Source organism: Equus caballus, chromosome 22, assembly GCF_041296265.1.
Source record: "Equus caballus isolate H_3958 breed thoroughbred chromosome 22, TB-T2T, whole genome shotgun sequence".
NCBI classification, from domain to species: domain Eukaryota; kingdom Metazoa; phylum Chordata; class Mammalia; order Perissodactyla; family Equidae; genus Equus; species Equus caballus.
In genome coordinates this window covers 30,000,001-30,020,851 of record NC_091705.1, presented here as the reverse complement: position 1 = coordinate 30,020,851, position 20,851 = coordinate 30,000,001, and the positions used below count along the sequence as shown (strand labels likewise).

The 20,851-nt window shown below is 46.0% G+C and overlaps 1 protein-coding gene across 5 annotated transcripts in view; it reads right to left on the bottom strand.

The window, feature by feature from the left end:
* PPP1R16B (protein phosphatase 1 regulatory subunit 16B) overlaps nt 1-20,851 on the bottom strand; it is a 99,194-nt gene that overhangs the window by 69,521 nt on the left and 8,822 nt on the right. For all 5 annotated transcript variants that reach the window (XM_023626559.2, XM_023626558.2, XM_070247578.1 and 2 more), the window contains exon 2: nt 2,653-3,003. In XM_023626559.2, coding sequence (XP_023482327.1) covers nt 2,653-2,902 — 250 coding nt within the window. In that variant the 5' untranslated portion in view covers nt 2,903-3,003. The remainder of the gene's footprint in view (nt 1-2,652; nt 3,004-20,851) is intronic.

Here is a 20,851-nt window from a genome sequence, read left to right as displayed (position 1 = left end):
ATGCAAAACCACTGAAAAAACCCAAGCACCTATCAATAAGGAAGCAGTTCAGAAATTCTGGGGAATCCACACTACAGAATAGCACACAGCAGTTAAAAAGAACGATGCAGGTCTATTATTCCACAGCACATGAATGGGCATGAAGACACCTCCAAGATATTTTGTTGGGTGAGAAAAAGAAAATTGCAGAATAACATATCCAGTATGTCATCACTTACATAAAAACTAAAAAACAAAAAATCCCAACTAGCTCGATATTTCTCCAAGTCCACAAATACATAGTAAATGAGAAAAACGCCTGGAAGGAAATACATCAAACTAACAGCAGTAGTAATACAGAAGGAAGAAAGGAGGGAAGGAGGGAAAGAAAGAAGGAAGGAAGGAAAAGGAGGAGGAGCTTTTTACTCTGTACACTTCTGTGTTGTTTGATTTTTACAAGAATAATGTGTTTGTGTATATTTGGGTTCTTAAAAACATTCAAGTCTGTAAAAAAACAAAACCAGAAAAAGTGAGTTAAAATGATCGCAGCACTGGTGCCAGGGTTCAGGGTAACGGTTGTCACATGTAGGATCTTGTCTAATTCTTGTCACACTCCCTTGATAGCAAGGGTTCAAAACCCCATTTTACAGAGTAAGAAACTAGCTCCAGGGAGGTCAAACAAGCTGCTCAAGGTCACACGCTGGGCAGAGGGGCCCTGGTCCTTGGACCCAAGCCCAATGCTCTTTCTAACCGGTACACATGGGAGTACTTTAGGGCGTGGACACGGGCAGGATGCTGGGGGAAGGTGCAGATGTTCTGGGGAGCTGGCCAGATGTTCCGAAGCAGCACAACCACCTCACAGAGTCTCTGAAAAGCCCCTCCAAGGAGTGGGAAATGGGGCTTTGTCAGGGAAGAAGGGAGTAAAAGATGAGTGGGGAAAGCATTGCTGGGAACCGCCACCCACGACCAAAATTAGAATCATGATGTGCCGCCCACGGAGTGGGATGGGCCTGCCACGTCACGGGGCAAATGGCATGGGGGAAGGAGCCTCACAGGGCCCTGTCCCGAGCCTGAGATTTCATGCCTCTCTTACAGGGCTGCTCGCCCCAGGCTCTCAGCGGAGCTGTTTCCAGCTGAGTGGTTCCAGGAATGCCTCTCTGCTCATTTCCCAGAGCACTCTGTAATCAGGGCAGTCACCGACTCCTCAGGGAGTTCCAGAACCCGAGGAGCAACGTACATAAAACCCCACACCCTCCAGTTTGGTAAGTGCCACACTCCTCAGTTCTTTCAATGACTACTTTAGCACCAGGTGTCAGCAGGGTGTGGAGAGGCAGGAGGCCAGAGGGACCCAGGAAACACGGGTAGGTCCCTCCAGAGACAGCCAGAAAGGATTCATACACAGGGAGGGACTAGAGGCTGCTGGGAGGAACACAGGACGCTTGCACAAATCTCAGCTGCACAGTGAACAGCCATGAGCCCTCAGAGCATGCTCAGAGAAGAGGGCTTTGGCCAAATCACAGATCCTCCACCCATTTTCACCATGGGAAGCAAACTTACAAGGCCATGAGGCCAGTGACAAGAGCCTATATCCTGGGGGTTCTGATCCCAGCTCTGCTCCTTTGGTTAAGGTTCTGAACCTCTCTGTGTTTCAGTTTCCTCATCTGTAAAATGGGTGTTATTATACCTGCCTCTTTGGGTATCGTGATATCTGGATCATGGGACACAAAATAATAATATAATTAAATCAAATATAACAAGTACAGGGTATCCATAAAATCTGGAAACAGATTATACGAGTGCGTATCTGTGTTTACATTTATTTATTCATTAGCTTTATAGAGTGAAAACGTTCTAGACAGCATTGTGTATATTCATCACTGTTTCCAGATTTTATGGACAATCTCTGTATAAATATAATTTTATATATATTCATTACATAAACATAATGAAATAGAATATAGTAATAACATAATAAAATACAACATACTAATCACTTACACAGTATGAGGGACCACGTCCAAGAACCCACAGGTGTTACCTCATGTAACACTCACAGCAAGCCCTCGAGGTGGACACTGTCCCCATTTTACAGAGGTGGACATGAAGGAACAGGGAGCACAAGCAACTTGTCCACTTGCCAGGGTCACACAGGGAATAGTTGACAAAGTGTCTTAGACCCGAGGAGTCCACGTTGCCCACCTTGCTGGCACCCTCCCCCCCCCCACACACACACACCATCTACGTCTGCAGTGAAGCCCAAAGAAAAGGGACCAGCAGACAGAGTTCTGCAGCACAGAGGAGGGCTCAAGAAATGCAAGATCCTATGAGTACTGAGCTCCTTAGAGGAGAGAACCCAGAGCCAATTTGTCACCATGATATCTGGAATAGTGATGCTCAAGAAGTCAGTTGTCAGTAAATATTTCTGGGAGCAAAGGAAAATTAGTACCGTGTTCATTAGCCAAAGGCTGGAATTCTTGTTTCCAAAAACAAAGTCTAAGAATTCAGAGCCTTCCTAGGAAGATGCACTTCCTAAGAGGGGTGGGGCCGCACCACCTGGGAGAGGGCCAACGCCCAGCTCACACCTCCACTGCACAGGACCTGGAGTCCAAACCCTGAGCAGGAGGCACCGAGGCCAAGGCGGCCACCAGCCAACAAGGAGCGGGAGTGGCCTACCTTCCTCGGCGTCGTTCCTAAGGGAGGCCTCCAGCAGGGCCACGCTAGCCTCGAAGGACACCTTCTTTCGCCGGCCGCCCGTGCTGCGCTTCCGCTCGTGCTTGCGCTTGCGGTGCTGCAGGTCCTGCTCATACTGTGCCCACTTCTTCAGCTGCTGGGCCCGGCGCTTCTGGGCGGCTCGCAGCCGCTCCAGTGTCGGCACCTTCTCCAGCAGCTGCAGCTCCGTCAGCAGGTCCACGTGGCTGGCCATGGCCTCCGCGCCTCGCCGCGCCCTGGCTGGGGGCTAGCACGGTGCGCCGGGGGCCAGGGGAGCATCGGGGCTCCTGCGGGGCTGGGGCCTCATGGTGGGGCCTGTGACGGGAGAGAGACACAGAGGGACACGCTTGTCAGGCTCCAAACTCCGATCTGATTATGTCACCACGCTCCAGGTTCAAAACACTTTTTTTCCCTATTGTATTTTTTCTTTTTTTATTGAAATATAACTGACCTATAACATTATGTATGTTTAAGGTATAAAATGTATTGATTTGATACACTTATATATTGCAATATGATTACCACTGTAACGTTAGCTAGCAGCTCCATCATGTCACATCATTACCATTACTTTTTTGTGGTTATATTGTTATAACATATAAGAGGTTTATTGTTATATTGTTATAATTGTTATGATATATAAGGGGTTTATTATTATTTTTAAAGGAATTAATACTATATTTTTAATTTCTCAGTATTAATTTATAATATGGTAAATATTGACAGATACAATCCACAGAAACAAAAGCTCTTTGAGATCTTTAATTTTAAGAGTATTAAGGGGTCCTAAGACCAAAAAGTTTGATAAGTGCTGAACCGCTGGAACCTAGAAAATCTTAGTTGAAGTTTTCCTGTATAGACGGCTCTAAAAACAAAAATCATGCCTCTTGCTCTCATCGATTCTTAGACAATATGAGGTCAACAAAATTTCAGTCTGAAGCCAAGTGGCCCCTGTCTTCATGTCAGCACAAACCCCATGAGCTCTCAGACGCAGAGCAACAGGGTCGGGGAACAATCATTTGATCCCCCCTAAGGCTATTTTCCCACCTGTAAAATGTTGTATCCACCTCCCAGAATTTACAGAATGTTCAAGGACTAAGAAGAGCTGACCAAAAAAAAAAGTTATACACCTAAGAGCAAAGAGAAACAAGCTTGAAGGAAGAAGAGCAGGAACATGTCAATACGGCATATCCGGAAAGCCACGGGCAAGGCGGGTGGATAACTGCAGGTTGTTGGGCAACAGAGAAAGACTGTGCAGGTCTTCCTCTGCGTGATGTGGAAATGCCGCTTCCACAAAGGGAATGAGGAGAGCCCTGGGCTTCAGGAAGTGATTGTTGATCTGCGGGGTTCCCTGCTTCACCCCCACCCCCAGAACACCCTCTCTCGGGAAGCTAAAGACCAGGGTTCAGCCTTAGCCTGCACCTTCGGGAGCTCAGGGTGGGTCCGATTCTTCTTCAGGGCTCTTCCAGCTCTGAGACTGGAGGGTAGACAGGCGGAATGGGGAAGGAGGTGGCTTGGCAATGCTCAGAGGGCAAAGATCCCAGGGTCTAAGTGGACCCGATTTCAAGGGTAAACATAAGCCAATGGGAAGGCTCAGCAGGGAGCAAGCTAACTGTTTTTGGTTGCCTTTTGTGTTGAACACCTTGCGATGCTTTTTAAATTAATTAAAATTTTTATTTTGAGATAATTGTAGATTCATATGTGGTAGTAACAAATAATATGGCAAGATTGGTGCAATCTTTACCTAGTTTATCCCAACACTAACATCTTGCAAAACGACAGTAGAATAAGGCAACCAGGAACCTGACATTGATACAACCCATCAATCTAGTCAGATTTCCCCAGTTTTACACACACTCATTTGTGTGTGTTTAGTTTTACAGAATTTCATCACAGGTGTAGCTTCATGTATCCACCACTACAGTCAAGATCCAAACAGCGCCATCACACAAGATCCCTAACCCCTCTCCCAACACTCTCCCATCCTTGCCCTTGGTAATCATTAATCTGCTCCCCATCACTAGAATTTTGTTACTTCAAACATGTTATATGAATAGGATCAGACAGTAGGTGACTTTTGAGGATTGGCTTTTTTCACTCAGCATCATTCCCTTAGATTCATCCAAGTTGTTCCAGGTATCAATAGCCCATTCTTTTTTGTTGCTGAGTTGTATTCCATTGTATGCATGTGCCCTGGTTTGTGCAACTGTTCACTCATTAAAGAACATCTGGGCTGTTTCCAGTTTGGGGCTGTGACATTCAAGTGCAGGTTTTTGTGTGAACATGTTTTCATTTCTCTGGAGTAAACATCCCAAAGTACAATTGCTGGGTTGTACAGTAATTACATGTTTAGTTTTATAAGAAACTGTCAAACTGTTTTCCAGAGTGGCTGTACCATTTTTCATTCCCACCAGCAATGTATGAGTGATCCAGTTTCTCTGCCAGCATTTGTTGCTGTCACTGTTCTTCATTTTAGTCATTTAGATACATATTTTGGTTGCCTTTTTAAAAGCAAGGAGTTTGGGACCAGCCCAGTGGCATAGCGGTTAAGTTCACATGCTCCACTTCAGTGGCCCAGGGTTCGCCAGTTTGGATCCCAGGGATGGACCTACACACCACTTATCAAGCTATGCTGTGGCAACATCCCACATAAAAAATAGAGGGAGATGGGCATGGATGTTAGCTCAGGACCAATCTTCCTCAGCAAAGAGAACAGGATTGATGGCAGATGTTAGCTCAAGGCTAATCTACCTCAAAAAAAAAAAAAAAAAAAAAGAAAAGAAAAAATAAAAGTAAGGAGTTCAGAAGAGTTGAATTTACAACCATACAGTATCATCATGATGGTCAAACCTCACAGGGAGTGAGAGGACCACATATTTACTTCTCCACACTTCCTCAAGAAACCAACATTTAGTGAACACCTGCTCTGTGACAAGCCCCGATTCAGAAATGGATCAGGAACCAGTTCTGCCTTCTAGGAAATCCCAGTCTGTGTGTCTGTCAATCTATCTATAAATTCATTTAATCTTCCTGACAACCTAATGAGGTAGACACTATTATCATCCTCATTCTACAGATAAGGAAACAGGCACAGAGAGATTAAGTAACTTACCCAACATGACACAGCTGGAAAATGGAAGAGCCAGTCTGCCTGGGGTTATCAGAAAAGACTCTCCAGAGTAGGGGATAACTGAACTGAATCTTAAAGGATGAGCAAGAGTTCATCAGGTGAGAAGGGCGGACACAGGCTGAGAGGGAGCTTGACAATTTTAAAAGGCATGCAGAGGGGCTGACCACTATGGAGGGAATTCTGGGAAGCAACACACACAAACATGGCTTGAAGACGATGGGGCTGTCCAGACCAAAGGGAACAAAAGTCTTGGGGGCAGTGGTGAGCAACTTGTGGCTGTGGGCCAGACTTAACCAGAAAGCCCCCTGTGGTCCATACCTTGTTTTACAATATTGTAATTCACTAACATTTAAAAGTTGAAGATATTATATCCAAAATCAGATTTTCAGCTTTTCTTGGAACATCTCAGTACCTGGCCATGCTGGGTTCACACGGCAACAATCAGCAGGTATGGAGTAGGACTGTCCCCCCAGACGGGGCACATACCCTCTAATTTATCATAGTCACCACTATACCCCATTACTCCCACCTGATCTCCTTCACTAATTGGCATCACTCGCTGGCTCTTGTAGTCATTTGAGTTTGCAAGCCCTGACCTATGCAGAATGAGACAGCAGTCTCCAAAGACCCAGAGGTCCAACCCGTACAAAACAGAGAAGATAGTTTGTGCATCTCCCCAGGGCAGAACATGACCAAGGTACAGGGAAGCAGTGCTGTGTACCTGGAGAACAGACACCCAGCTTCCAGAGCTGTCCAACAAGCAATTCAACAAGGGGCTTGTGGTCCAGCGGTTGTCTCAGGAGGTGGCAAGTGCTCCATCACTCACTGGAGAATAAAATTTCCACTGGTGTCAGGTCAGTCTGAGTATTCCATAAGATTTCTTTCACCCCCAAGATTCTGTACACAGACAATCACTCATTTCTTTGTTATTAAGTATCTCCTGGTCACCTACTAAATGGGAGGCATCAAAAACACGCTAAGACTGAAGATAAGAATAATCATACCAATCGCTTATCCTGCTAAAGCACTTAATCCTTTTCAAAGAACTTCCCCAGCCATCATTTCAGCCAAGTGCTTCCCTAAGTGTGGAAAGAGAATCCACTCCAAGGGAATTTTCAAAAGTACAGGACAAGGCTTAATATAACATGGACTGAGAGAGAGCAATTTATATTCTTTTCACTTCCTTTTTAACTTGTCAGATTTTCTCCAGAAAAAAAAAAAAAAGTGTCAGTTCGGTGCTAACAGACCTCTAACATCTTTAGAACCATGTCATCTCCCTTGTAAACAAAGAGAGAGCAGACCTCAGGCTCACAGCCTTGGGCAAGCAATTGTATCTAGGATAAAATGGAATAATATTGTGTTTTCTGTGGATTTGTTTTCACAGTTATTGTTTATTTAAATTAGTGATATAAAATTTCCTTAAAGAAATCTATTCAGTGGAAAACTAGCAAGGTGGTAGCAAAGAAAAAAAATTAAATGATGATGGTACTTAGTGTTGGCAAAAATTGTAAGTGACTGACCCTTGGGAAACCCACCTGGTCACCGATCCGCAATGACAACAATCTTATAAGAGAAGAGCTCATATGAGCTCAGTATTTCATCTGACGAATATTTATTGGGCATCTATCACATGCTGGCACTGTGCTAAGGGCTGGGGATAAAGCAGGGCAAAAGACATGGTCCCTGCCCATTGGATGGATGACAAAACAGAGGCACAAGGGAGTGGGTGACAGGCTCCAAGGATGCAGGGACTGAGCAGTAACTGGAACCCCAGGCCCCCGGGTGGCGGGTCCCAGGCAGACAGAAGGTACTCCCTGCTGGGCCCCCTGGCTCTGGCAGTTAGCTCGGGGCGAAGGAATTAAGGGCAGTTGCCCAGTTCTCTGGAGAAAGGTGAGGACAATACCTCCCAAGGGCCAATAAAAGGGGTCAGAGCACATTTTCTCTGACTTTGCTCTCCCTGCCAGCCCCGCCCCTCTGGGTTCCCTGGAGCTGGGGCTCCAGGACAGCTCCCTCCTGACCGCTGGTTTTCAGGTGACCTAGTTTCCCCCAATAGACCCACACACCTCCTCCCACCCCCGACCGAGAAAACCCTGCTTGGTCTAATTAAAGAACCGCCGTGGTGCTGCTAACACAGCAGCTGGGCAGCCCCCTAGACAGGGTGCTGGCCTCGGTGCTGGGGCGGCCCACACAAGTCCTGGCTCCATTGAGGACTGGCCCCTGTGCCCCTGTCCGTACTTTCATGGCTAGTCCTAGATAGTGATGGGGACCCAGCCCAAACTGCCATGACTCAGGAGAGCAACGGCATCCTCAACACTTAAAGGGGATTCCCAAAGAGGACCTCAGCTGGAGGAAAATCAGCTCCATGGAGACAGAGAGCCCAGTGTGTTATGGGAACATCCAGATGGACTATCCTGCAGAAAACTGGGCACATGGGACCACAAGTCAATGGAGTGGTGGGGTTGGCCAGGTGGTGTGTGAGGGTCTGCAGAGGCCAGGTGGGGTGAGGTTATCCAGGAGGCATGTGTGATGTGAGAAGAGAAATCAGAAGTGAGGGGAAATAGGGCAGGGTACTTCATGTTTCCAACAAATGGCTGTGTTGGGTCTGGGTAGATGAACCAAAACAGGCTGATTGTGGGCAGCAGAAGTCCAAGGCCAAGCACTGGACCCTCAGTGAGGCAGGAACAGGCTGACGGGTGAGCCTCTGGCTGCTGTCTGACAAAGCCTGAACTTCATCCCTCTTGCTGCATCCACTAACCTTTGCTGCAAGTGAAGGGAGAAACTGAGTCAGTGTACATCTAGGGTAGCAGGGGCTCTGCTCCAGAGGGCTGAACCTTGAGGGGAAAGGGGTGAAAGTGTGCTGGAACTTGGGGGGGGGATGGGCAGGAGGCACTACACAACGCCTCCCCCTCAAAATGAAAAGACTTACAGGAGTGCTGTTTGGGGACTGAATACGCCTCTGGGGAAACCAGAAGAGGAAGAAAGGCATGAGGCCATTGAAAGACAGAGTTTGGTGGTGGTCTTCGTAGTTGCCGCATTATCACTCTGTGCTGGGCCCTGATTGGCCAGAACCTGTCGGCCATGGCCTAAGCCCAGCCACAACAACTGGTTGCGGATAGGCACAGTGTCCTAAGTTGGCCCAATCAAAAGCTCTCTCTTCCCACTGCATGTGAACTGGAAGCATGGACCCCAGTTGCTGCGGGAAGCTACCTTGCCACCAGCCATGCAGAAAGCCGGTCTATGGATGAAGCCAATACCTGGGAGTCAGAAGATAGAAACAGGGTCCTTTAAGTTAGGGGCTCTGGACTTAGCTCTCCAAACTGACAAAATCCTCTGTATTATTTAATCCAGTTGAATTGAATTTTGTTACTTGTAGCCAACAGTACCCTAACAGACAGGAGTCCTGCTTTTAGCGATGCAAAAATGGGGACCCCAGAAGGAACTGTTGCCTGAAGCAAGATGAGTGGCCTCTTGCTGGGCATATTACCAGATACCTCCACCTCCCTCCACAATGGCCACGGGTGGCCCCTCAGGCCCAAGCTGAGGGCCAGCCTTGAGGAAGGGTGGGAAGCCCAAAGCCAGGTTCCCGCAGCAGCCCCACCCCCTGCGATGGGAGACGGGGGCCTAGGCCTTGTGACTCCTCGGTCCCAGGGGAGCAGCTGGTTGACACATCTTTGGACTCGAGCCTAGTGCCTTGAGAAAAACAACACGGAGGAAGGTGAATTCAAATTGAAGAGACTTTAAAACATGAGTCAGACAGTGTCTCAAAGTTCACACTGTTGAAAGAAAATGTTAAGATTTTTTTCTTGTTCTTTAGCTATTCTTCTCCACACAATATTGGCAGCCGCCTGGAGGAAGGCCGTGAGTGCTTTCTCCTCACGCTTCCTGTACCCCTGAGCACGAGGGAAAGAGGAAAACAAAACAGCTCTGGCTTGCCCTCCTCCTTGCAACTCACTTGGGACCCACTTTCTCTCCTGGAGGAAGCACACCCCCACCCTCCCACAACACACTTCTTTGAATAACAGCGTCATTTCCCCCCTCCCCACCCCCACCCCCACCTTAAAGATACTTTCCTTACAAGCAAAGAGACTTCTGGGGCCTTTGGTGCTCCAAATATCTGAATTAGAAATTAGCCTTGTCACCCTCAACTCCATCCTCATGGGATTTTCGTGGACTGACTGTCCTGTCCTTGCTGAGATGGACCTTCTAGACTACAGGCACAGTCATCCTAGACAGACATTTTGGTTTTGAATCTGTTGTGGGACTCCGGTTCCCAAGGGCCTGCTCCTTAACTGCCTCTCCTAGATGTGCTCCTTCATTCAGACTTCTCAGTGGTGGCCCTGGGCTTGGTCCTGGCTTGTCGCTGTCTCCTGACACCCATTTACTATGACCCAATTTGACAGGACTTTGGGGGGAGGGGAGGGGCGCGTGTCAGGGCAGGGGAAGGCGGCAGGATTCAAGAACCACAAGTTCAATATGAACAAAGAGTGATCGAGCAACGAATGCATCTTGAGCTCTCAGGAAGAGAATGATGTCCAGCATCGGGATGACAACAGCCCCACTGACCTCTGTCTGAACTGAGTGGGCCATATTGGCAGTATAAGACAAGGCCTTAGCAAAAGCCAAGAGGGAAATGATTAGCTTTGTTCTGAGCCTCTAGAGGGCAGACTTAGGATCACGGACAGGCAAAATGAAGAAGTGGGATCAGGCTGGCATGAGGAAAATCTGTCTAAAGTTGACAATTCAACAAAGCCAGCCATGACACGATGCTGGGGTCCCCATCACCAGGAACTCCATGGCCACTCATGAGCCTGCTGAAAGAAAAGGTCCATGTAGGGTAGTAAGTGGGACTGGCCATGAGCCCCAGTCCTGGCCTGGCAGACAGATCATCTGCATTAGGAGCAAGCATCTATCAATCATCTTTGCTGCCCAGCACTTGGTAACCACCAGGCTAGACAGCCTGGAATGACCACCCCATGTAGATATTAATTGAAGATGTTTTGGATTCGTTCTGCCTGCGAAGTTGAGACAGCTTTCTCAGGCTCAACTCCAAGAAAACTTCAAAGGAAGCCACAGCTTGAACAGGTGAAGGAAAACCCATGAACACACCAGTCTTCCATGCCCAGCTTCTCCCCGTGAACCTGAACCCACAGAGAGGCCCACGCACTTGTGGGTAAGAATGCCAGTGTGGGGGAGGCTGCAGGGGACAGAATGAAGGTGCCAAGGATGGGGCACACACAAAGCTGACATGATGTCGACGAATACATGAGTCAGTCACAGTCACAGTCTTCTAAAGAAGCTTATGTAACAGCTAAGCACAGGGAAATGGGAGTCAAATTACACACACTTTCTCCAGGCTTGAGGGAGTGTGGTCCACCCCCTCCCTTTGCAGGGAGATAAAAATTCCCTTTGCAGCTGGAGGGATCGTTTTCCAAAGGAGGCCACCTGTAGCCACAGAATGCCCTCTTGGTTACACATTCATTGAACAGGGGATGACAATTCACACTGGCTAAGCCTGGAGTGGCCTCTGTCTCCTCTGCCCCATCTCTCAGCATGACATCCTTCGCCAAACTTCCCTCTGTTGTGCCATCTCTTAGGTTGGTGGTGGCTACTTGGAGCACTGTGAGGGGAGGGGTTATGAGGTCATGTGTGATAACAGGAGGAATAAGTGTATGATCGATTAGTAATGTCTGCCATGGAGAAAGGAGCAGGAAGTGGCTGGCTGCACACTGAGCATGCAACTGTTCTACATCATGCTTGCCTGAACTTGGATTTCAATACTTGCCTTTGCCCCATTGTTCAAAATCCTTTAGTCTTAAACACAAACATCTAGAAAGTTATCAGATTGAGTAGAAAGGCCCCTCAAATGCCAGTACATCATCCAGACAACAAAACAAAATCACCATGACCTCAATGGTAGACAAGAATCAAGAATATCTTGGGTTCTAGTAGGAATTTCTCCAATCACTTGCCCTAGGGAGTAGAATGAAGAACTGTACTCCATCCCCGTAGGTTGACTGGATCCAGGTTCTAGGAAGCAGTGTGCTGAGCCAACTCAAGAGAAGGATGGCAGCCTCTGCCACTGACTGCCACCTCTTGCAAGCCTGTCCCTGGAGAGCAGGGAGATAAGCATTGTGCTGGTAACTGGAGGGGGTCCATTCTTGAAGGGGGAGGGGCAGAGGTACAGCCACCAGCCGACACCCTTCCCCATCCAGATCCAGAGATCACTCTCTTGTCTCTTCCAAGCATCTTGAGCCCCATCCTCAACATAAAGGAGGAAGGAGCCTGTGGTCCACCTGCTAACAAGACCCCTCTCTCCACTTCAGAAACCTCAAAGGTCTCCCCAGCGAGCTGTCTCCTCCTCTTTAGCCAGGGGTTTTCTTAGCCAATTAGGAAGTTGCTGGGATGGGAATTTTAGAAACCTTTCGTATGGTTTGTTCATGGAGGTTTAGAGAGTAAGTCCAAGGAAACAAGGACAATGAAAAGCAGAGAGCTGGACTTGATGGAGAAAGCCCCACACTGGAGGAAGAAGGAATGAGGAGAGGAAGCGCTGGAGCGATGCAGAGAAGGGACGGCAATGAACTGCACCGCTGGGCAGCGGGGGAGCTGAGATTTGAACCCAGGTCTGCTTAATTCCGAAGTCTATGTACGTAAGAGGAGAAGAAGAAGGAACTAGGAAAAACTCTACAAGAACCATAAGTGCTTTAAAAGATCTTCCTCATGACATACAAGAGGACTTCAGAAAATTCACAGTATTAGTGATCAGGGAGATAAGAGGACATTTTGATTAGGGAACCAGACAGACCAACTTCTAATAGGACAGATACCTGCTGAAGTTAGTATACAGCAAAACATATGCTTAATGAAACTCGAGAGAGGCATCACAGAACCTATAAAATAGGTAGATGAAATGCATCCAGCGATAAAGAATCCAGGGTACTAATGGCAGCTTCTGTGCACAGCACGCCTTCCCCATGTCAAGCTCTTTACCTGTAACATCTCTTGGAATCATTGCATCAACTCTGCAATGTAGGTATTGTCCCCATTTCAAAGAGGGGAAAACTGAGCCTCAGAGAAGTTAAGGAACTTGTAAGTAGGGCTGAAATTCCAGTTGTGTGTGGCTAGCCTCTCTTTTGATTGGTCTGTGCCTGTGCCATGATGGTTAAATATTTTTAATATCTCCCCTCCTTGAAAATGAAGGAAAAAATGTCAGACAGGGAAGATGACCCACGGAAGCATGACTGGTAACAAGAAGAGCCATCCTTGAAGGAGAATAAATGAAATCTATGCAGAGTGAGGATAACTGATGAAAGTCATAACTTCCCTGACTGTTGGAGCTGTCATTACTTTTGGAGGTCTGCGCAGGAAATGTATCTCATCCTAAACTTCATAGAGGCTCTGCATTTTGGTAAATGAGGTTTCCGTCCAATACACAGGCTTTGAAGTCCCTCGGGACTGCATCTGTGACGTTCCAGGTCACCTCTCATGCAGAGAGAAGCAAGCTGTAGTAAATCGCGTTTACATTACTTCGGTTCCTCGCCTCTTTGATCGCCAGCCAAAGTTCCTTCGCTTTGATTCCCTCCTCTCGGCCCCTCTGGGGTGGACAGAACGTCAAGCATACCTCTGCTTTCCCTCTGGCCAGCTTGATTTCCATTGAACATGGTAAAGTCTCCATAAGCCATAAATTCAACTCCATTAAAGTAACGTTACTCTCTCAATTGAATTTCCCTCCTCGTGTTGAAATCTCAGGTTTACCAGGTTCGCCATCCTGGTCTACACTCAGATATCTGGGGCCCTAACATTATTTCAACCCATTTTCTCCAGCAAATTACTGAACACCTTCTCTATTTTATACCTGATGTCATCAACGAGTAACTAGTTTCAGGGTTTTCTTCTGGCAATTTTCTCCCCTAATTCACTTCCACTTTTAATTTACAGCCTCATTCATTTAGTCAATAAATAAATATTTATTGCCGTCCACTATGTGCTAGCCAGTAAAGTAGGGGGGCTCTGAGGGCCGTTTAATGAACAAAACTATTGATCAGAAAGGTTCTGGGGCCGGCCCGGTGGCGCATCGGTTAAGTCTGCATGTTCCGCTTCGGTGGCCCAGGGTTCGCCGGTTCAGATCCCAGGTGCGGACATGGCACCACATGGCACGCCATGCTGTGGTAGGCGTCCCACATATAAAGTAGAGGAAGATGGGCATGGATGTTAGCTCAGGGCCAGTCTTCCTCAGCAAAAAAGAAGAGGATTGGCAGCAGATGTTAGCTCTGGGCTAATCTTCCTCAAAAAAAAGAATATTAAAAACAAATAAATAAAAAGGAGGAAAAAAAAGAAAGATTCTGCTTCTAGTAATGGCAGAATAGCTCTTACTGGATCTACCCTACAGCACATAACTATGATAAACTCTACATACACACACGCTAACCTATTGGAAGGCCCTAGATTTGTCCAATCATAAGCAGACAGAAACTTGACTGGTCAACGCTTGAAAGAAAGAAATGGCATCAGGTGACTTTCGTTTTTTTTTTTTATAGCTTTTTTAGCCCAGGGCAGGCCCCAGTCAATGTACTTGGTGGCTACAACCTGGACAGAAAGCTTTGCTTTTACTGTTTGAGGAACGAGAGGACAGAGTTCAGGTAACTACAAGGGGAAAGTGAGGAGAGATGTCCCAGAAAATAGCCACAGACCAGCAGCCCCAAATTCTCAGTATAAATTCTGCCCAAATCTCTCTGAATGATGACATACAGCCCAACTAAGCCTAAAAGAACTGAAGGAGGATTTCAGCTCTTGCCAACCCCAGAGAAACTGAGTTTAGAGTCTGAGTTTGGTCAAGTTATCTGCCCAATAAAACAAACAAAAAATCATCACTGTTCTGAGGAACATAATAGAATCAAGAGTCTCTTCAAGTCTCATTCACAATGTTCAGGATGCAATCAAAATCACTAGAAAAGAATTTTTTTAAACAAACAAACAGCAAGATGTAACCCCAATTCAAGAGGAAAGGCAATCAATAGAGATCTACCCCAAGATGACTCAGATGTTGGAGTTAACAGATGAGGATGTTAAAGCAGCTATTATAACTCTGCTCAAAGGTGTGAAGGAAAATAAATGAACAAATAGGAAATATCGGCCACAACACAGAAACTACAAAGAAGAGAACTAAAACTTTTAATCAGATCAGCTAAATCCCCACCAACACCCTCCTCTGCTGCCAGGTGAGCTGCTCCTTTCACCAGGGACAGTTAAGTTGTAATATTGACTTCGGTGACCACTGTTTTGAGCATCTTCAAAGTGCCAGATGTTGGGCAAGCTTTGGAGAGCAAAAGCACAACATAAAGTCTCAAATTCTGGTCCCAAAGACCAGCTCTTTTCATCTGTCGACATCCACATAGACTACTGGTCACGTCTCACGTCCTCCCTGCTCTTTCAGGTCTTAACTTGGAAGAAGAGATTGAAGTCCTGCTGCGGCCTCTTTCCAGAGCTTCTTGGTTCCTCAGGTTAGCTCCCAGCTCACTCCTGATGGCGCCCCTTGGTGCACATAAAGCATACAAGGATGAGGCGCAGGCTGTCAGGTTTCATCCACCTCCATATTCTCCTTCCATGGCAAAAAACATCCTCCACTGGCTGATTAGACAGATCAGGTCTATAAAAAACTCTGGGTACAGACGTCAAAGAGAGTCAACGGGGAGGTGCTCCGCATTATAACATCTCTTTCTCCAGTTCCATTAATGCATGTTTTGCTTTTTCAAAGGAAAGACATTCTCAACCTTGGCTACGTTTAGAATCGCCTGGAGATGCTGGGAACCTATATTAAGATCACAGAGCAAGACTCCTATCTATCTGTGAGAATGGCCAAAAATTTTTTTTGAAAGATAGAAAATATCAACTGTCGGCAAGAATTCGTATACACTGAGTGGAAATATAAATTGGTACAACCACTTTTAAAAACCGCTCGGCAATACCTTCTAACTCTAAACATACAATGTCCTATCACCCAGCAATTTCACTCCTAGGAAAATACCCAACAGAAATTTCCATAGACATTCACCAAAAGGCCTTTACAAGAATGTCAATAGCACTATTTGTAATAGTCCCAAAGCATAAACTATCCAAAATGCCCACCAACAGTACTCTGGAAAAAAAATATGATATAAAAATGGAACATTGTACAGCAATGAGAATGGACAATATACAATTACACTTGACAGTATGGATAACTCTCATGATGGTAGCCAAAATAAACCAAACACACAAAAGAATACACTATATGATTCCACTTACGTAAAATTCAACAGGCAAAACTAACCTGTCAATAAGGAGAGTGGCCTTAGGGTGGGGGGGGGTGACTGGAAAGTGACATAAGAGGGGCTTCTGGAGTACTGTGGTATTCTGGTTTTTGAGCAGGACATGGTTTACATGAGCATGTTGAGTGTGTGAAAAAGTCATTCACTTTGGCCTTGTGTACTACGCTGTATTTGTTTTATCTTAATAAACCATTAAAAGTTAAAAAAAATTCGGATGCCCAAGTCCCGCCTTGAGAGAGTCTAGTTTAATTGGTCTGGGGTGCAGCCAGGCATTGAAATTTTTAAAAGCTCCCAGGTGGGTCTAATGTGCATCCGAGAACCACTGTGTTAGAACTTGGCAACCCTCCTTACTATTTCTTGGAGCAGAAAGTGCTGCTGCTTCTCCAGAATGTCTAAAGCAGGATGTTTTTTCGTAGAACGTTAGTGGCTCTGGGGGAGGTTAATAGGTGTTCCATGGAAAAACGGGTCCATGGTCAAATATGTAATTTTGAAAATTATAACTATCAACTTTTATTGAATTCCTAGAGCTAAGCTAAGTGCTTTATTTATACTATCTCATTTAATCCTCACAACAAGCCTATGAGAAATGTACTATTAGATTACTATTAATCTTCATTTTACAGAAGGGGAAACTGAAACTCAGTGGGGTTAAGTAATTGCCCAAGGGCACACAACCAGGAAGCAACAGGGCTAGGATTCAAATCCACATTGGCCTTGATACTGAAGCCTGTGCTCTTAACCATGGCCCTAATCTGCCCCTCCAGGCAGCACTGACTACAGGACTTAGAGCTTTTAGTAGGCTGCTATGAGCCGTGAGCTGCCAAGACAAGAACATGGAAGCAGCATTTCCCAAAGTGGTTTCCTTGTCTCCATTTCTTACCTTCGAACCCACCATCCGCACCACTGGCAGAGTTTGCACTCTGAAACCAAGCCTGATCCTGTATTTCTCTAGGACGGAAGCATTTACTGCCTCCCCATTGCCCACAGAGTCAAGTCTTCAGTCCAGACCATCCGGCATCCGGTCTTGACATTTTAGCTTCCTCTCTGGCCATCCTCCCTCCCCACCCCGCAACCCACTAAACACTCAATTGTCCTGCTACATTGAATGGGTCTGATGGAGTCACACATCCACAACGGTACCTACTGTTTGCTGAGACTCCATTGGATGCCAGGTACTACACATAAATCCACTTCAAGCCCCACAATGAGCCTTTAAAAACAGGCACCATTACCCTCACTAGATAGATTAGGAAATGGAGGCTCATCTTGACATGCCCAAAGTCACAACTAGTAAGTGGCAGAACTAGGATCTGAATCCAGATTTCTCTGCTACAAAGCCCGTGCACTTTTCAAGACAGCACACTCACCTCCTCACCTCTATTCCTGCTGTTGCATAGGGTGGCAATACCCTTCTTTCTGTCCACCTGGCAAACTCTCCCTTGTTCTTTGAGAGCTAGCACAAGTGCTGTAATAATAATGTCTATCATCTCTTAAGTGCTTTCCAGGCACCGCACTCAGCACTTGACCTGCCTTGTTATATTTACACAATATTGTTTCTGAATTGTTCTTTATCTGCCCTGTGCCAAATGGGTTTCTTTCTCCTCTAGTTCCAAGGCATTTGACCACATCTCCATTGTGGCGCTCAGCACTCCACAGTAATTGTTAATTTCAGATCCGCCTCTTCCTTTGGACTACATGCTCTTGAAAGACACGGGATATATGATATTCACCTGTACATCCCCCCATGGAGCCACCCAGCACGCAGTGGGTATTTGATAAATGGGAGCGGGTGGACAGGAGGGTGGAAGACCAAGAGACGGAAAATTCACTGAGATTGTTCCATCAGTTCTGTCACAGGGAGTGGTCCTTTGGCTTGGAACCAGAGTGGCAGCATCAAACCAGACAAAATAGACCTCGCTGATGGGGGAAGAGAGTGGACACTGGGGGTCAGACCCAGGACACACCTCACCTGGTTTCTGCCATGCCTTCTGTGGAAGGATGGGCGAGGATTGCCCCTGGCTTCACAGCCTTTTTACAACTCTGCATGCTTTGTAGTTGGCTCTATATATCCCTGCTTAGGCAATTCGTTGGTTAGGTTCATTCCACAGTGCTGTTTCAGATATTCTCAACTGTTTCTTGCCTTGTGTTGTTCTTAAGATATCTCAAGCGAACGAAGAGACATCTGGGGCAGATGACCCAAAGAAAATCTATAGCTAAGGCATTGCTCCCCACAGGTGGGTAGATCAGGTACTCACACCCCTTTCTAAATGGATCTTTTCTTTTTGAGTAGGAGGCCCCTTCACAGACAGAAACATCTTTGATGCTCACTCATTCATTGAACACCCATTCTGGGCATCCACTTTACAATGGGCACTGTTCAGAGTTACTCCTTGTAACCCCTGGGGTAACAGCCTATTCATGCCACCCACGTCCAACCTCTATGAGCTCGAAGGTTGTGGGTTTTTAAAGCCAGCTTTCTGCTCCTTTGTTCTCGCTCTTTCTGGCCTAACATACAAATTTGTCTGGGTACGAGTGATCCAGAATCAGAGCCAGCTGCAAACTCAGCTGGGTTTCACAGCCTCCCTTAAACAAACCCCGTTAGTAAACATGGAAACCACCAAGGAGACTATTTCAAAATTACTTACCTGCTCCTAACTGCCGAGCTCTCCTGCTGCCCCCACTAGGGGGAAGCGGCAGGATTTTTCTGCTTCTAATCAAGTCGGTTTTTGAGGATTTCAAGTTTTCCTCTCTCCCCAGGACACTGTGTGTACTGTATTTTACAAATTCATTTGTGATATTCATGAAGATAGAGTTTATCAAACACAAGTCAGCTTGGCTGATGCACTTCTCTAGCACACCTGAACCACACTGTCTTGCTCTCATTTTATTTGTCCATGTGTTTGCTTCCTCCGGCAGACGGGGATCAACCTGAGGGCAGAAACTGCTTTAATTTAATTTCGCATCTCTAATTCCAAGCATAAGGCCGGGTAAAAAGTAGTTCTTGAATATTTAACAATCTTTAGGTAGGCACAGTCTGAAAGGTCATAAGATCTGAATTACCGTGGGACCTGGCTCAGAAACATTCTTTCCATTTTATTCCTCTCAGACTGGCAAAAAATGAAGTGTCTTATTATGCAGTGTTGGAGAAGGGGCTGGGAAAAGAGGCATTCAACACACTGTTGGGGGAATAGAAATTGGTTGGGCCTCTTGGAAGAACAATTTGACAATGTCTGTCATAGTTGAAATTGCATGGAATTTTCCTTATGGATAAAATCATACCAGTGTACAAAGATAGACGCTGTACCAGCAAGGATGCTGCAGCATCATATATTTGTGGTAGGAAAAAACTAGTAACAATCTTAACTGTCAGCAAGGAACAAGAAAATAAATTACGGTAAATTTTTATTACTGGAATACCAGACAAAGCCCGAGGTATATCTCTATGTGTTGACATGTGCTCAGATAAATTAGCTGAAAAAGGAAGTTTCAGAAGAGTGTTGTATAGATGAGTTAAGAAAAAATGCTAAACATGTAAATGAATGGATTTGTATATGTTTAATAAATTTATGGAAAGATTCATAAAACGTTCAGGGATTTCTTCTGTAAAAAGGAATGAGTAGCTGGGGATGATGGTTGGGGAAATTTCACCTTCCATTTTCCACATTTCTGTACTGTTTGAATTATAATAATGAGTTTGTATTCTTTCTGTAATTCAAAAGCATAAAATACAGCAATAAGAAAACCAAAGCTTGATTTTATCTGTAAAAGAAGAAAACTAATGAAATTTTGGAGAAAATCTTCCCTATTTCTTTAAAAGGCAATAGGCAATGTCTCCAAGGCAGTGTCTGCTCTCTGCCCAGACCATGGGAGGGCTGATGATGACTGAAGGGTTCCAGAACGGAGCCTGGAGATATGGCGAGTCAGCAAGAAGGGCCAAGAGCCCGGCAGAGAGTAAGTGTGAGAATGTGTGCCTTTGACTTGCTCTTGGATGACAGGAAATCACCCAGTTCTGATCGAGACTGAACCATTCTGGGAGCCAAGAAATTCTGAGAACTCACTAGGCTGGCATGGCCGCTGGCGCTCTAACCAGTGCCAAGAAGCAAAGGCTGGGGATGCCTAGGTATATAATAGACACAAGTAACCTGGGTGAACCAAACCACTGACCAAGTCCCCAGGGATGTGAATGACAGAGGGCTCTGCTCACCTATCCCCTCTGCTCTGAAGCTGTCTATACGACTCCTAGGGGTTGACTTTGCTGACGCTAATGTAATAGTAATAGTTAACATGTATCAAGTACATCCTACGTCACAAGCAGAGGCAAAATGGTTAATCATATCATCTCACACTGTGATTATTTCTGTTTCACACATGGGGAAATTGAGGCTCAGCAAAGTTAAGCAAACAACTTGCTCAAGGTTGCAGTAAATGGTAGAGGCAGGAAACAAACCCAGGTCTGACTCCAGAGCCAGTCAAGGTCACTGCCAACCTTCCCCCTATCTGGGAGAGAACTAGAAAAAGGCACTCCGTCAGAGTAGGGACAGCCCCATGGAGCAACAACATTTTTGTCCAAAGAAAAGCCAGAGAGTGTAATGATTAAGTGCAAGGACTTTAAAGCCAAATGTCCTGGGTTCAAATGCTGCTTTGCCACTTACTGGCTGTGTGACGTAGGGCAAGTCATTGACCCTCTCTGTGCGTCACTTTCCTCAGCAGTAAAATAATGGTAGTGATA